Here is a 16,912-nt window from a genome sequence, read left to right as displayed (position 1 = left end):
TCTTACTTACCTGAGCAAGTGCATATAGGTGCCATGTTCTGCTTTATTACTCAGTTCCTTGTCAGGCAATTTTTTTTTTGGTTGATGCCTTCTGAAGGCTGAGCTAGAACAGAGACCCGACAGAGCTAAAGAATAAAGTAGAGATTTATTAGGAGGCCTCAATGGATCCACCTTGGGCAGCACAAGAGCCCAGCCAGGGCTGCACCCAAGATGAACCAAAATGGTCACAAAATGCACGAGCGCTCACGGGGGCTCTCACTTTTAGAAGTTCTGCTCCATTTGCACATTGGAGTTCATTGTCCCATTCCAGCTCCAGCCCATGCAGTCCCATCCTGCTTGTTTTTCTCTCTTCATTCTGTCATTGTTTGTGCTCTTGGGCCTGAGATTTGGATCATTTGTCCTTGGTCCCCAGCTGGAGAAGGAATTGTTTTGTCTCCCTGCTCTGTGCAGAGAGTTCACCATCCCCTGATATGAAGCCCAGACCCACACACTAAAGCAGCACAGAATCTGAAAAATAGAAGAGCTAAATCCTGAGGCATCACTACTTGGAGTCTGTCTTTAAGAGCCAAACATTTATTTTCTCCAAAAGCAATGGAAGCTGTGGCTGCCCCATCCCTGGAAATGTTCAAGGCTATATCAGATGGGGCTTGGAACAACCTGGGATAGTGGAAGGTGGAAAAAAGTGATCTTTGAGGTTCCTCCCAACCCAAACCATTCTGGGGTTCTGTGAACAGTGGAAGAGAGTGTGTGGTGATGACTTGTGCTGTTCCCAGGCCCTGGCAGAGGAGAAGGTGGCCTACGAGCGCAGCACCAGTCGCAACATCTACCTGAACGTGGCCGTGAACACCCTGAAGAAGCTCCGCAGCCTCGCGCCCAACTCCCCAGTCAGCACCAACAGTAGGTACCTTGCAGTTGAACAGCTGGAGCCCTGCTGGGATTATAAACCACAGAGAGAAACTTGTTTGAAAAGCCAGAACTCATTTCTCAGCAGCATTATGCTGAAAGGCAAACAGCTCCAGTTTAGCTTTTTATAGCCTGGCAAGCCTTAATGGGCCTTCAAGAGGCAGGTCCTGCAATGCTTTGTTGGCTTTCTCAGCCTAAATGGAGATAATGCCACACGGGTGGGTTTTTTTTTAGCACAAGTTCTTTCAAATGAAAAGCCCTGCTAATGGAGTAACTTTCACATGATGCCTTCAAAGTGATAGACTCGTCCATCACCACAGAAATCTGCTACACACATTAAGCTTCAAGAGAGAAACGAAGAGGGTTAAGACATTTCATTATTGGCTCTCGAGAGGGTACATTAAACAATCAATTTGTGCTTTTCTTGTGAATTTTTTTTTCTCTGGTCTCTTCCTTTTTCTCCCCTCTGTCTTCATTACTTTCCTGGCCATTAGGCAGAGCAGCTGAACTTGGAGGCTGGCCTTTAGGAGAGGGCTGCCAGTTAATGATTAGTAAAAAGCCCCTCTCTGCCATTGTCTGATGTGTTGAACATATTCTAGAGCTCTGAAGCTCCTTTCTGAAAGAAGCTGAAGGATCCTGCGTGGGAGGTTGGTCTGCAGGGCCCCAGCATCAAAGCTGCTTCCTGGGGGTGGGTGATGCCCTCACACAGCACATGAAGGGGTCAAGTTGTTTCTGTGCTGGCTCCTCTCTTTTGGTCAGTTGGAGGGCTTGCTATGCAGAGTGAGCAGGGAGAGCTACAAGTTTCTAGCAGAACTGGAAAAGTGTCTTTGCTGCCCTTAAAATTGCTGTAGGCTGACAGTGTGAGCGGAATACTCTCTGTGGTGCTGGAGTGGAAATGCTGGGCCAGCATGTGACACAAAGAATCCATTCCTGGAGCAAAACAAGAGTTAAAGAATAGACACAGTCCTCCTTCCTCCTGCCCTTCCTCTTGTAGTGTCCCAAACTAGGACTGAAGTCACCCTCTGGGTACCTGATCTCTGTCCCCCTGTGCTGTTCCCTTCTTGCAGAGACAAGTAACAAGAAGGTGGTGTCCCACGAGGCTGTGCTGGGAGGGAAGCTTGCTGCCAAGACCAGCTTTACTCTGAACCGCTCAGGGAGCCTGAGAGCCGAGGATCTGACAGGTCAGACCCTGCTCCTGCTGGGCTGTCACTTGTGAGGGGGGAGCTGAGCTGTGACACTGATTGGGGGGTGCAGGCTGGTGCATTCACCTCGAGTTGTGGGGGCACTTTAGCCACAACAAGGTCAGAAGGATCCAAAGCTGTTGGAGAGTGTCCCAAGGAGGGGCACGGAGCTGGGAAGGGTCTGAGGAGCGGCTGAGGGCACTTGGCTCGTTCAGCTGCAGCACAGGAGACTGAGGGGAGGCTCCTCGGGGGCTGCAGCTCCTCCCGAGGGGAGGCAGAGGGGCAGGGGCTGAGCTCTGCTCTGGGACAGGGACAGGAGCCCAGGAAGGGCTGGAGCTGTGCCAGGGCTTGGCACGGAGCTCAGGGAAAGGTTCTTCCCCCCGAGGGTGCTGGCACTGCCCAGGCTCCCCAGGGAATGGTCCCGGCCCCAAGGCTGCCAGAGCTGCAGGAGCGTTTGGACAGCGCTGCCAGGGATGCTCAGGGTGGGGGTGCTGGGGTGTCTGTGCAGGGACAGGGCAGGACTGGATGGTCCTCGTGGGTCCCTTCCAGCTCAGAATTTTATGACCTGAAGAGCTGGGACTTCTCTGTTCTCTGGCTGCATCACAGAGCTGCAGTCCCCTGGGGACACCACTGACCAGTGCCCTCCTTCTGTCCTCACTGGGGCTCTGAGGTCACTGCTGCAGCCTGGCTGCCTTTGATGGAGCATCAATAACCATTCAGAGCTGCCTCTTGTGCTTTGGGCATTATTTTACTTCAACTCTCTTGCCCTGAAGCAGTTCTTTACAATGTGCCTGTCAGATTAAAAGGCAAACTTAAAAATCTCCATCTCTGCAAGGCTCAGATTCACTTTCACCAATGTCACAGTAAGGTCATATCGTAGCCAAAGGGTTGTGCCACGAGCATTTTTCATGTGGGCTCAAATCAGTTATGGGTATTTTAGTTGCCAAGAGACATAGGTAAATTGTGGAGGAGATCAGAGAAGTGCCAGGGAGGCCATGGAGCAGAAGGAATTGACATTGAGAAAGCTTAAAAGGGCCAGTACAGCTCAGCTAAGCAACATCAAAGAGCACCCAGGAATATTGGAAGGGTTTAATGCAGCAGCCAAAGGAGATATTGAGCAGAGTGCAAGAAGTTATAATTATTCTGTGAAATGAAACAAGCAGCCTGAAATCAGTAGCAGGAAGAAACTTCTGATAATGAAGTTTTTAGGGAGCTATGCATGGCCTTTGAGGGGTATTTGAGGGCTGTGTTACCAGTTATCAGCTGTTGAATTTAAACATTCGAATGGGAGAAGTCTCACATTTAGTGACAGGACAAGGGGGAATGGCCTTCCACTGCCAGAGGGCAAGGCTAGATGGGATATTGGGAAGGAATTCGTGGCTGTGAGGGTGGGCAGGCCCTGGCACAGGGTGCCCAGAGCAGCTGTGGCTGCCTCTGGATCCCTGGCAGTGCCCAAGGCCAGGCTGGATGGGGCTTGGAGCATCCTGGGATAATGGAAGGTGTCCCTGCCATGGCAGGGGGTGGAATGGGATGATCTCCAAGGTCCCTTTCAACCCAAATTGGGTTGGTTCTATCAGTAACAGCAAGGCTGAAGATGAACCTTTTGGAGGAATTATGTTCCGGCTGTGCTTTCCAGACTTAATGCTCCTTGTTCAAGGAGTTTAAAAATCAACTTGTACAATAATGGCCAGGTTTTAAAACTGACCACCCAACACCTATTCCCCTGTCCATCCTGAGCTGAGGCAGTAGAAGCAAGTTCAGAATAGGGGGGAAGTTCAGTTTATCAAGGCAGGAGACTTGGAAAAGGCAGAGAAACTGGCAGTGCTTTGGTGACGAGAGCTGAGCTCTGTGTTTGTGTGCAGGAGCTGCCCTGTACCGGCGCCTCAAGGAGTACCTGATGACTGAGGAGCAGCTCAAGGAGAACGGGTACCCAATGCCTCACCCTGAGAAGGCTGGACGTGCTGTGCTCTTCACTGCAGAGGAGAAGAAAGTGATTGACTGTAAGCTCTGCTGGCTCTTTCCTTCTGCAGGATTTGCTGGATACAGCAGGAGCTGCCCCTTGGTCTTGTGATGGGGAGTGTGGCTGCAGAACTCTGCTGCATGGAGACTTTCTTCAGCTTTCACATCCTGAGAATGCTATTTTTGACCCAGAGTTTATAGTCTATGGGGCTGAGGGAGGTTTCTAATTTCTAATTCCCTGGTAACAAGTGACAGGATGAAAGGAAACAGCCTCAAGTCTCACCAGGCGAGGTTTAGATTGGATATAAGGGAAAATTTATTCTTGGAAAAGGTTGTGAAGCATTGAACAGGCTGCCCAGGGCAGTGGTGGAGTCATCACCTCGTAAATGTTGAAAAAAATGTGTGGATGTGGCACTTGGGGACATGGTTTAGTGGTGACCATGGTGGTGGTGCTGGTGGTTGGATTTGATCTTAAAGATCTTTTCCAACCTCAGCAAGTCCAGGATTCTGCGCTGCCAAAGAGCAGCAATTGAACAGGTTGGAAAGAGGCTCCTGTTCTGCACTTGGTGACCCTCCCCTCTCCCAGGGGAAGGATTTTTATCTGTCTCTGTCTGTGTGAGCTGCTGTTACGGTGGGATAAGGGCTGACACTGGCCAAGCTGGCTTTGCAGTGGGTGCTGCTGTGCTGCTCTGGATTGCAGAGTTTTCTATTTGATCTCGTGGCACTTCTGGGCCAAATAGTTCCCCAGAGCCCTTTTTGCAGCTGAACAAAATGATCATAAAATCACAAAATAGTTTGGATTGGAAGGGACTTAAAAACCCATCTCATTCCAGCCCCTGGAACACCTTCCACCAGACTGGGTTGCTGCAAGCCATGTCCAATATGGCCTTGAACCCACAGGTTTCCTCAGGGCAGGATGGGGTCTTCCTCTGGATTTTCTGAACTCATGGCAAGATTTCTGCTCCTCAGCCCCTGACTGAAGCAGGCTGTGCTGCAGCAGGGATAAAATCCAGACTGGTGATTTCTGTTGAGGTGCTTTGCCACGCTCCCCTGAGCATCTGTGTGGAGAGACCTCACTAAAGTGTGTTAAGTGCTCATCCATGTTAACACCTTGTGCCTACATTTGTCCTGTGGTTGCTGAAGCAGCCTGGGCAAAAGCTCTCTTGCATTAACACTGTCAAGTGCTGTATTTGTGAGAGCCCTTTTTTTTCTCCAGGAACCAGCCAGCTCCTTTATATGAACCTGAGCTCATATTCCTGGTTTTGTTCCTGTAGTTTCCTGCAGATGTTGCAGGATCTTTGAATTTCTCCTTGTTTAACTAAAGCTGTTGCTGCCACTGTGACCAGTTGGGCAGAGCTGGGAATGTGCTAACAGCTTTAATGCTGACACCAAAACTCATAGAATTGCATGGAGATCAGAAGAATGATAGCTCCTTCCCAGTGGCTTTCTGCATCCCCCTTCCCCAAATTTTGGGCAGTAAAAGCAGAGGTGGTAGGAGGGAGCAGTTGCAGACTGCCAGGCCCTGCCCTAAGTGCTCCTGTGTTTAGCTGCTGGAAAATCCTGACAGAAAAGCTGTGCCCTAGAAGAGCTAAAATGTCATTTGGAAGTGACAAGGCACAGATCCCCTGGAAACCAGGCTTCATTAGCTCTGGTGTCCAAAGAATGACTTATTTATCCTGTTTCTTAAAATAACTCTGTTAGACTCCAACGTAATTTGCTGTGCATGGAGAAACAGTGCAGCAAACCATTGATGGAACTGGGGGCAGCTTATGTGGACCAAAGCCACCGGAGAGTCTTTGTGTTTGGGGGGGAAGACTTCAGAGGGATTGCTGTGCCTTTATAGGAGTTTGCAACAACATTTGGAATCCTTTTTAACAGAAAACATCATTTAACAGCATTTGGGGCTTGAGTGACTGTGATTTACTTTGTTTTGGCCAGGTTAAACAGGTGAGGGGTAGGAAGGGCTGCTTCCAGTGACCCCCTGTTGTTTCTCTCCTGTCCCCAAGCCTCGTGCAGGATCTGCTGTCGCTGTGGCACCGAGTACATGGTCTCAGCCTCGGGGAGCTGCATCCGCAAGGAGGAGTGCGTCCATCACTGGGGGCGGCTGCGCAAGCAGAGAGGTACAGCCCTGCCAGGGGGATTGGCCAGTGCTGCCTGGGCTCCAGCTCCAAACACTGAGTCTTCCTCAGCTTTGAGCTCGATTTTGGGGCATGTCACACTCCCAGGTGGTGGCAGTTCCTGTGCCTGTCACTGCAATGACCTCGCAAAGAGCTGTTGGGCTTGGCGGTCCTCAGAATGTGACACTGGGGCTGCAGCAGAGGTGCTTCATCTTTGCCTTCCTGTGCTTCTTGAAAAGAATCAGCCTTTCAAAAGGCTGACTGGGAGCGCTGGAGGTCTGTCACTCCCAGGAGAGTTCACTGATCTTGGTTGAATTCATTTGCAGCAAGGCACTAACCTAGTTTGAGCTCTGCTCTGGTTTTCCATAGAGCATCTGAGTGGCTTCTGGAGTTTGTCTGGCTGAGTACCAGAGACTTAAACACTTTAGATTGCTGCCTATGAATCCACAGATATTTTTCCCCTGTGTTTGACACATTATTGTCATGCTTATCCAGGGGATCTGCACGTGAAAGCCGAAGTTCAGGTCTCTTGTTAACAAGAGTCTTCTCCTTGACCCTTCATCTCTTACTCTTTCAGTGCCAGGTGGGTGGGAAACCCACTACAGCTGCTGCTCTGGAGCTGTGGGGTCACCAGGCTGCCAGGTTGCTAAAGTAAGTGATGGAACAACACCTTTTTATTCTCAGTGGCATTTGTGCTCTGCTCACAGTGGCAGTGGCTGGGAAATCCTTGTTTAAGCCTTTAGAAGAACAGTGGGTTCCCTTAAGGGGATAAAACAAGTGCAACTTAAATTGTTTTGTTCTGCAATGGAAGGAAGATCCAGTATTTGACACTCAGCTGTCTGGAGTGAGCTGGGTTCATTTATCCAGAGCTGCCCAGCTCATCTACTTGAGGGACATAGAAAAGCTCATGTTCTTCAGTGAATCACAGAAGGAATGAGAAATAAGGGATTTCCTTTTAAGGAGCAGTCTCAGGGCCTTGGCAACAGTGTGCCAAACCCTTTTTCCCATCTCTTCCTTTCCAGATTCCCATGCTATGGTAACTTTCTTCTGGTGGACAAAACTTTTCTGACAAGTTTTCTGTCTGTTGCCTGTCCTTGGTTGGAATGAGGGGAGGAACCTTTCCAAGGAGCCTGTTGTAACTCCAAAATACCACAAAACTTCTTTTGAGGGAGCCCAGCACTAGGAAAAAAAGAGCAAAGAACCTTCTCAGATGAATAGTTTGATAGAGCAGAGCACTGTCTGGAGTACCTTTGCACAGGTGTTTTTTTCTTGCCCTTAGGCAGCAGGAGAGTTGGTGTGCCAGCCCAGCATCCCCAGTCTGTCTTGTGCCTTTCTCTCAGGTCTCTGGGCACTCTCCTTGTCACTTGTTTTAGTGGCATTTTTATATTTGGCAGCTGCCACACAGGGGAGAACCAAAAGCTAGAGGTAGAAGGTGATTCTGAGCAAAATTCAAGGTTTGCTACAATAGGAAGAGTTGTCTGGGCACCATAAGAGCCTGCCCTGCACGGTTGGATTGGATGGGATCAGATTATTACTTTATCCACATGAATTTAGGATTTTTTTTTTTATATTAGCTTCTCTGGGCACCCTATGCCAGGGCCTCCCCACCCTCCCAGGGAACAATTCCTTCCCAATATCCCATCCATCCCTGCCCTTTGGCAGTGGGAGGCCATTCCCCCTTGTCCTGTCACTCCATACCAGTATAAAAAGTCCCTCTCCTTCCTTTTTATAAGCCCCCAGTTTTCACATCACCCTTTGGTAGATTTAAGGTTGAATCCACAGCCTGCTCAGCATCAGAGCATGCAGTAAAATTTTGGGATATTGGGAAGCACAGAATTCTTCAGTGTTGAAGAAGGGCTTTGAAAGCAGAAAATATTTGTAATGCGACACCATTCTCAGTAATAGGAGCAGTAAGCTGGTTAGAAAAGCTCATGTGTGTGTCCAAGCACAGGGGTGGGAAATCCTTGCTTGAGCCTTTAGAAGAGCAGTGGCTTCCCTTAAGGGGATAAAACAAGTGCAACTGAAATTGTTTTGCTCTGCAATGGAACGAAAATCCAGTATTTGACACTCAGCTGTCTGGAGTGAGCTGGGTTTGCTGCAGTTAGGCAGGGAGGCAGGAGATGGCAGGAGGGAGCTGTGCTGCTCCAGGGAGCCTGCAATGCCTGCTCTTTGTGCTTCCTCGCCTCTCAAAAACAGAAGCAACTTCCCTGCCCTCCTCCCAGACAGGAAGAATTGGGCATTTTCAGGACAACAAAAATACCTAATAGGGTTTGGTTTTTTTTTTTTTCACTTCACTGCTCAGTTCTGTTGTATTACACAGGGAGGGAAGGGCTGAAGCTGCAAGGGAGAAGTGTTTGGTATCTCCTGGCTGCTCAGCTGCTCTCCCCATTCCCTCAGCAGAGCAGGGGGCAGAGTGGACAAGTGCAGCCCCTTGCACCTGGGCAGCAGTGATCCATGAGGCCTTTGAGCAGTGCTGGCTGTGGAATCAGGGAGAGATTGACCTCAGTGTTGGCCCAGCTGCCTCATTAACTTCAAATGATGCAGTTCCTGTGCTCTGGCTGCACCTGCAGTAGTGACCTGTGCAGGAAAATATGCAAATCCTGCTTTGGTTTCCTCTCTGCCCACACATGTCAGCTTTGCAAGGGCCTCAGTTCCTCGTCTGTCCAGCCTTTAATCCTGAGACAAACCAGAACAGTTTCATTCTTTGTAGGGTGAGACCTATGAGATGTCCTGTACTGTGCTGGCACTGCTGAGGCCCCACCTCAAATCCTGGGGTCAAATTGGGCCCCTCATGATAAGAAGGACATTGAAGGGCCTGGAGTGTGTCCAGAGAAGGGCACAGAGCTGGGGAAGGGGCTGGAGCACCAGGAGCAGCTGAGGGAGCTGGGGAGCCTGGAGAAAAGGAGGCTTGGGGGAGACCCTGTGGCTCTGCACAACTCCTGACAGGAGGGGACAGCTGTGGGGGTCGGGCTCTGCTCCCAGGGAACAGGGACAGGAGGAGAGGGAACAGCCTTGAGCTGAGCCAGGGGAGGTTGAGGTTGGATATTGGGAAAATTTCTTCACAGAAAGGTTTGTAAAGCATTGGAATGGGCTTCACAGGGCAGTGGTGGAGTCACCATCCCTGGAAGTATTCAGAAAGCATGTGGGTGTGGCACTTGGGGACCTGGTTTAGTGGTCACCATGGAAGGGTTGCTGGGTTGACTTGATGATCTTGGGAGTCCTTTCCAACCTTAAGGATTCAGTGATTCCCTGGTTTTGAGCATGGTGAAGGAGGCTGGAGGTTGCTGTGGTTTTACACAAATACATGGAGATTTAGGGACAGACAAAACTTCAACACAACAAAAAAACCTCACTGGGGAATAAGGGAGGGAGAGCATCCCCTCTGGGTGTGGTGCAGGTTGGTTTTACCTAAAGCCATGTCAGCAGGCAAAAGGACAGTCCCAGCTCTGCCTTGCCCTCTGTTACCTGTTCCTGCTTCCCCTTTAAGCTTCCTCCAGCGTAGAACCCCTGCTTGCCAGGAAGGTTTCAGCATAACCAGTGAGATCTGTGCTGTGGAGTGTGGGAATACCTGTGTTGCAACAGCAGCTCAGTCATGCACTGGCTAAAACCACTTGTGAAATCACTCCCTGAGTTTTCCTGCTGGATCTTGTTGACCCTGGAGCTTTAGCTGGGAACAATGCAGAGTGTTTGGAAATGCCCTTTGTTGCCTCAAGTGCTGGTGGGCTAGAGCTGCTGTGGGTGTGGGCTGGCTGGGTGTGGAATGCAGTGTGTGGTTGCACACGTTGCTGTGGAGCTGGCTGCTCGTGCTCACACAGGGGTGTCTGGGGTTAGGATCCTGCACCTGGCCTTGTCTTGGCCACAGGAACCAGGAGCTGGAGTTACATCAGAGTCAGGCCTCAGTGTGACCCTTCCTGACTAATTCTACTCCATATTGAAAGCTCCTTCTCCCCAGACACATGATGTCCTGCTCCTCCATGCGTTGTCAGTCTGATGCCACCAGCCCTGATGTGCCACTGGAATAGGGCTGCCCATGGCTGCGTTTGCTGTGGTTGTGAACTTCTCAGCCTCACTGTAGGCAAAACTTATTCCTCATTTAGAAATTATTAAAGTGAAGTGGAGGTTTGTTGGAGTGGGCTCTTTGGCTTCTTGTTATGATCACCAGCTGTCCCTGTCTTTTCCTTTCAGCAACACGTGCACGATGGGCGCAAGGAGAGCCTCGATGGCTTTGTGAAGACTTTTGAGAAGCTGCCCACGACTGATGGCTACCCTGGGATCTACGCCTTAGACTGTGAAATGGTGGGTCCCAAGCCAAAACAAAGCTTTTTGGGTCTGGCTGAGGTGTGAAACAAGTGGCTGAAGGGAAGCTGTTTCCTGACCTCATTCTCTCTGTTCTGAATATTGGTGCTGGAGGTGTAAATGAGCTCTTATTGATTGGTGTGTTTGGCTTGAGGGCTCTGCAGCCCTGGCAGGCTCTGACTGGCCCACGCTGCTGCCTGGCCTTGCTGCACCACATGTGCTGCATTTTGGGAGCTGCAGCACTGGGGTGAGGGGCTCCACAGATCCCACGCTGTTTTGGCCTGTGCCTCTCATCACATCTGCCCTGTCCTTGCAGTGCTACACTAAGCAAGGACTGGAGCTGACAAGAGTAACTGTGATCAACTCGGAGCTGAAAGTGGTGTACGACACCTTTGTCAAGCCAGACTCCAAGGTGGTGGATTACAACACCAGGTGAGGATGGTCTTCCTTGGGACAGAGCTTTGTGCTCTCTCAGGAACTTGGTGTGGCTGGCAGCACTTGTTGAAACTCCACTGACCACCACTCCCTAAGGGCTTTGGGCCTTGAGGTGTTTCTTCAAGTGAAGGACCCCCACCTGTATCCTGTTGCAGATTCTCAGGTGTGACAGAAGAGGACCTGGAGAACACGAGCATCACCCTGCGGGATGTCCAAGCCGTCCTACTGAACATGTTCAGTGCAGACACCATACTGATAGGGCACAGCTTGGAAAGCGACTTATTTGCACTAAAGGTAACTTGGGCTCCTGCCTTCACCTCCCTGTGGTGCTTTCCCCCCCTGGGGGGTATTGGATGTCTCCTTCGAGTTTAGGAACTGTTTATTTCCAAGGACCAGCAGTTCACAGTAGTGGGGTGACCTCACCTCAGGTCCTGTGTGCAGTTTTGGGCACCACAATATAAAAAAGCCATGCACCCCTTAGAGAGTGTCCAGAGGAGCTGTGAGGATGGGGAAGGGTCTGGAGGGGCCTCATGGGGAGCAGCTGAGGGTTTGTTCAGCCTAGAGGAGACTGAGGGGAGACTCATCGTGGTCTTCAGCATCCTCATGGGGGAAGAGGAGGGGCAGGGGCTCATCTTTTCACTCTCATGACCAGGGACAGGAGCCCAGGAAGGGCTGGAGCTGGGCCAGGGCTTGGCACGGAGCTCAGGGAAAGGTTCTTCCCCCCGAGGGTGCTGGCACTGCCCAGGCTCCCCAGGGAATGGTCCCGGCCCCAAGGCTGCCAGAGCTGCAGGAGCGTTTGGACAGCGCTGCCAGGGATGCTCAGGGTGGGGTGTTGGGGTGCCTGTGCAGGGACAGGGGCTGCACTGATGATCCCTGGGGGTCTCTTCCCACTGAGGACATTCCAGGATTCCATGGTTTGTCCAGTCTCTGAGCCTGTGTGAAGCTGGTTTTGGTGGAAGTGCAGGGGAGTGGGGTCGTGTGTGTCACTCGTGGTGTCACCTGAACTCTTAGTGGCTGCTGCTGCCCTGGACAGGGCTCTGAGCAGCCTGGTCTAGTGGAAGGTGGAACAAGATGGTCTCTAAGGTCTCTTCCAACCCAAACCATTCCATGATTCTATGACTGATCCCAAATCATTTGCCTCTCACCCCTGCCTGATCTGTTCTCTTTTCTGTGCCAGCTTTTCTAGGAACTGTGCTGTTGCTCTGATGAAGTTATGTTGACCTTTTACCAGTCCTGTTTCCTGCCTGGCCCGGTGTGCCCATCCCTCAGCCACCTCTGCTGTCCTGCCAGGGAGTGTGTCCTGCACTGAGGCCCCAGGGGTTTGTCCTGGGTCACCAGGAGAGTGTGTGGCAGGCAGGAGCCAAGTCTTTGTGCTCACATGCCAGAACTTCCCTCAGCCATTCTTTGTCCCACAGCTCTCCTACTGAAGCCTGTGTGGCTGCCAGCTCCCAGGGCTGGGTTGGAAGCAGGAGCTTTTAATGCCTGTAAAACACTTCACCTCTCCATGGCACTCTTTATCCCAGCCACGGAGAGGCTTCATCATAATCAGAAAGACATTATTTCCAGTTAGATCAGCTCGAGATGACTGCCTTGGCCTCTTAGAGGCTTGATTTTCTCTTAGCACCACAGCTGCTGCCAAGAGGAGGAGCCCAGAGCAATCCAGGGTGTCACAGCAGAATGGCTGAGGGCTGTGCCACTAAAGCCATATCTCACTAATGGCTGTGGCAACTTCCAAGTGCTGATGGCATTTCAAGTTTTATTTAAAGCTTTATTATCCTATTTCCTCACTCTTCCTGATCTACATAAGAAATTACCACTGTGTCTGGGAGGGTGCCAGGGCTGAGTGCAGTCCAGGGGAGATTATCCATAACATTGGCAGTTTTATATTCCGAGGAGTGGAGCAGGTTGTTCCTGTTAAAGTGCAGCTGTTCTGGGGCAGTTGTGGAGCTGTTACTGATGGAGTTATGGGTTGTCCTGCAACATGAGCTAGTGCCTGGAGGCAGAGAGGAGAGGGGATTATCAGGGTTCTCTTGGAGTCATCCATGTTGGGACAGGATACAGGTTTATCTCTGAGGCCCTGCCCTTCACTCCTGTGCTCAGGATGTGGGATTGCCTTCATCCACATTCCTCCAGCTCCCACTGAATGCAGTTCATGACAGCAAAGGATTCATCTTGTCTCAGCCTGAGAGGAGGAAATCAGTGTTAAAAAGAGCCAGCCAGCCCTATGGCTATGGGCTTTATCAGGAGGGGCCTTTTGGCTGTCCCCAGCCCCCTGGTGCAGGGCCTGTTCAGCATCCTCAGTTCCTCCAGCTTGGTGACAATTCATAGCTGAGCTGTTGGATTAGAGGGCTGGAGCCCCTCTGCTCTGGAGCCAGGCTGGGAGAGCTGGGGGTGCTCCCCTGGAGAGGAGAAGGCTCCAGGGAGAGCTCAGAGCCCCTTGCAGGGCCTGAAGGGGCTCCAGGAGAGCTGGAGAGGGACTGGGGACAAGGCCTGGAGGGACAGGACACAGGGAATGGCTCCCAGTGCCAGAGGGCAGGGCTGGATGGGATATTGGGAATTAGGAATTGTTCACTGGGAGGGTGGGCAGGCCCTGGCCCAGGGTGCCCAGAGCAGCTGGGGCTGCCCCTGGATCCCTGGCAGTGCCCAAGGCCAGGCTGGACGGGGCTTGGAGCAGCCTGGGACAGTGGAAGGTGTCCCTGCTAGGGCAGGGGGTGGAGTAGAATCCCTTTAAGAAGTCCCAACTTGAAACACTCTCTGATATGATTCAGTGATAGAATTTCCTTGTCCCATTCCACCCTTGCTGAGTTGGTGCTGGTTAAAAACTTCCTGTTTAGTCACTGCTGGCAGATGGGAGGATTTGGGGTTGGTCTGCACCCTGAAGGTCAGGCCTGCTCTGTAGCAGCAGTGTGATGTACATCCTGCCCACTTCTGTCCCCATCTTAGAATCCCACAATGGTTTGGTTGGAAGGCACCATGAAGATTCATGAAGATTACCCAGTTCCAATCCTCTGCCACAGGCAGGAATGCCACTCACTAGACTGGGAAGCAGTTGGAAGGTTGCTACAACTCACAAGGGGCTGTTGTGCAGTCAGCTGGTTCTTCAGTTTAGTTTTTCATTGCGAAAGACTCCAGAGCTACTCCAGCTTCTCCAGCCTGGGGGATTAAGGATTGGCCTGTCCTGCTGGAGTTACACGAGCAGGATCAGCCCCAAATCTCTGCTGAGGTTCAGGAAACCTCCTGAATGTGAGGTTGCAGGGCTGTGGGGGCAGGCCTGTGGCTGGCACAGCAGTGGGAATGCTGTGTGCACACACCCTGCAAGGGGAATCATCCTGGATCCAGCCCGAGCCTCCTGCCAGACTGGTTGGGTCGGAAGCTGCCGAGGGCACTGCACGGAGCCCAGAGGTGACCGGAAGGTTGCTGCAGCGTGGCTAATCCCAAGGAGTGCCTGTCCCTGTGGGACTGGGTAAATAACCCTGCTCCTCTGCTCCTCCCCAGCTGATCCACGGCACCGTGGTGGACACAGCCATCGTGTTCCCCCACCGCCTGGGGCTGCCCTACAAGCGGGCCCTGCGCACGCTGATGGCCGACTACCTCAAACGCATCATCCAGGACAACGGTGAGACCTCTGAGGGACCCCACTTCCTCCTGGCTGTGCTCTCCTCAGCCCTGCCTTCCTCTGCTCTCCCCAGTCCTCTTGCTCCTGGTGTTTCCTGCCCTCCATGTGTGTGGTAGATGGGAATGTGCTGGCATAAGGAGCCTCAGCCACAGCTTGTTTCAGTGTGAACCCTGTTCCGAGGGCAGAGCTCTCCCTGCTGCCCTCCCTGTGCTGAGTGGGACTAAGGAAGTGGTGTGGGAAGGCTGAGGGTGGCTCTCCCAAGGCCAGGTCCTGCCCTCCCTTCTCTCTCTGGCCAGCTGAGAAGGGCCCTCCTGTTGGAAGTGGGGCCTGTTGTCTCCTGTCTTCCCTGAGCACATTGTAAACACTGCTGGGGAAGCTCCCAGCTGTTCCATAGCTAATGGTGTCAGGCTCAAGCCCAGCAAAAAGTGTGGGTTTAATGGAAAAAAAAGACATATTTAACGTTGGGAGTGTTCAGCCTGGAGAAGAGAAGGCTTTGGGAACTCCTTAAAGCTCCTTCCAGGGCCTAAAGGGGCTCCAGGAGAGCTGGAGAGGGACTGGGGACAAGGCCTGGAGGGACAGGACACAGGGAATGGCTCCCAGTGCCAGAGAGCAGGGCTGGATGGGATATTGGGAATTAGGAATTGTTCCCTGGGAGGGTGGGCAGGCCCTGGCACAGGGTGCCCAGAGCAGCTGTGGCTGCCCCTGGATCCCTGGCAGTGCCCAAGGCCAGGCTGGACAGGGCTTGGAGCAGCCTGGGACAGTGGAAGGTGTCCCTGCCATGGCAGGGCTGGCACTGGATGGGCTTGAACAAACCAGAAGCCATTCTGTGATTCTGTGGAATTCTTTAAATCCCCGGCTGTGGCTCGGGGTGCTCCCAGGTATGGCTGTGGCTGCAGGGGCCAGGGAGCAGCTGGCTCTGCCTGGAGAACTCCCTGTGCTGAGCTGAGCTGAACAGGGAGAGGGGTCACTGCCACGCCTGTGTTTGTGTCCCCAGTGGAAGGACACGACTCCAGTGAGGATGCCAGAGCCTGCATGGAGCTGATGGTGTGGAAGATCAGAGAGGATGCCAAGGTGAAGCGATGACCTGCGTTGTCTCTGCTGTTCTCCTGCGCCTCTGTGAAGAAGCAGTGCAATAAATACCCACAGCCACTCTGTCCCCCCATGCCAGCAGCATGTTCCTGCTCCCCAGCCATCCCAGCAGGACTCCTGGACTCACACCTGCAGTCCCCCTGTCCAGGTGGTGGCTCTCGGATCCTCAGACTCCACGTGAGGGATTCTCTGTGGTCCAAGCACTGCATTTTGGGCCTGGCAAGGTGGTTTTGAGTAGCACAACCAGAACTTCTCGGTTCCTAGAAGAAGCTTGTTAGAGGTAGGTTGGAGATGTGCAGAAGGATCTTTCTGGTTCAGTTAAAGGTAGATTGTTTACTTCTTCTTTTTTTTTTTTTTTCCAAATATAACTTAAATTGCCTCTGTACTCCAAAGCAGTGTTTGGAGAGGGGGAAGATGGAAGAAGGTTGGGCAGGAAGCTGTGAGTGGATTGTGTAGCTGGTGTGGGAAGCAAGAGCTGAGGGTCAAGCACTTGGGAAGAGATCCTGGTGCAATCCCACTGTGGAGCTGCAGAAGAGGGAGGCTGGCCCTGAGCAGCTGGAGGGAGAGGAATGAGGTGGGATCTGGGAATTGCCACCTGCTGTGCCCCAGGTGATCTCCCTGCTGAGGGCTGGCTGGCACCTGGTTCTGCAGTCAGTGCAAAGGGGGAAACCACGAGTGTCCCACCTTGCCCAGACCTCAGGGAGCACGAGGCAGGGCAGGGACAAAGAGCTCCCAGAGCCAGGGAGAGCCTGCATCCCATCACTGCAGGGTAGGACAAGGGTCCTTCCCTGACCCTCAGCTTCCAGCAGGGCCCCAGTGAGCTTGTGTTCAGGGAACAAGGCTTTTGTGTGTGCAGATAAGGTTGCACCTAAGGGTGGCCTCAGCAGCGTGCAGGACTCCCCACCAGCCTGTCCCTGCTGCAGGGACTTGGTCCAGGCAAAAGCAATAGGGGAAAATCCTTCATCTCACCTTGTTTACATGCTGGGAGTTCTGCAGAAAGCAAAGGACTCAGCTGTGTGTCTGGCACCTGGACTAAGGAGCTGCTGAGTGTGACTGTCACTGGGGGGACTGTCACTGGGGGGACTGGATGGCAGACTGGATGGCACTGGGGGGGTCCCTCTGCCCAGCCCCTGCTGCTGTCTGATGGACCCCATGGTCTCTCAGCTGGGGTCAGGGAGCACCTTCACCCCATTCCCAGAGCAGTGACTCCTCACCCTCCCTGGCAGCACTGCAATTGTGTCCCTTGGTGGCTGCTGTGTCCCTGGCATGGGCTGGCTGTGTCAGTCGGGGGGCAGTGGGGCAGAGGAGATGCTGGG

General features: G+C 52.4%; 1 protein-coding gene across 2 annotated transcripts in view; it reads left to right on the top strand.

The window, feature by feature from the left end:
• The window catches only part of REXO1 (RNA exonuclease 1 homolog), a 44,380-nt gene extending 28,433 nt beyond the window's left edge, over nucleotides 1-15,947 (top strand). For both annotated transcript variants that reach the window (XM_068174157.1, XM_068174156.1), the window contains exons 7-16: nucleotides 774-897; nucleotides 1,971-2,084; nucleotides 3,947-4,084; nucleotides 6,050-6,163; nucleotides 6,738-6,811; nucleotides 10,346-10,456; nucleotides 10,773-10,888; nucleotides 11,047-11,185; nucleotides 14,387-14,507; nucleotides 15,502-15,947. In XM_068174157.1, the coding sequence (XP_068030258.1) occupies nucleotides 774-897; nucleotides 1,971-2,084; nucleotides 3,947-4,084; nucleotides 6,050-6,163; nucleotides 6,738-6,811; nucleotides 10,346-10,456; nucleotides 10,773-10,888; nucleotides 11,047-11,185; nucleotides 14,387-14,507; nucleotides 15,502-15,590 (1,140 nt within the window). In that variant the 3' untranslated portion in view covers nucleotides 15,591-15,947. The remainder of the gene's footprint in view (nucleotides 1-773; nucleotides 898-1,970; nucleotides 2,085-3,946; nucleotides 4,085-6,049; nucleotides 6,164-6,737; nucleotides 6,812-10,345; nucleotides 10,457-10,772; nucleotides 10,889-11,046; nucleotides 11,186-14,386; nucleotides 14,508-15,501) is intronic.
• The last annotated feature ends 965 nt before the right edge of the window (nucleotides 15,948-16,912 follow it).

Source organism: Anomalospiza imberbis, chromosome 27, assembly GCF_031753505.1.
Source record: "Anomalospiza imberbis isolate Cuckoo-Finch-1a 21T00152 chromosome 27, ASM3175350v1, whole genome shotgun sequence".
Taxonomy (NCBI): domain Eukaryota; kingdom Metazoa; phylum Chordata; class Aves; order Passeriformes; family Viduidae; genus Anomalospiza; species Anomalospiza imberbis.
Note: the sequence above shows the minus strand (reverse complement) of the source record. Positions and strands in the feature narration are given on the sequence as shown.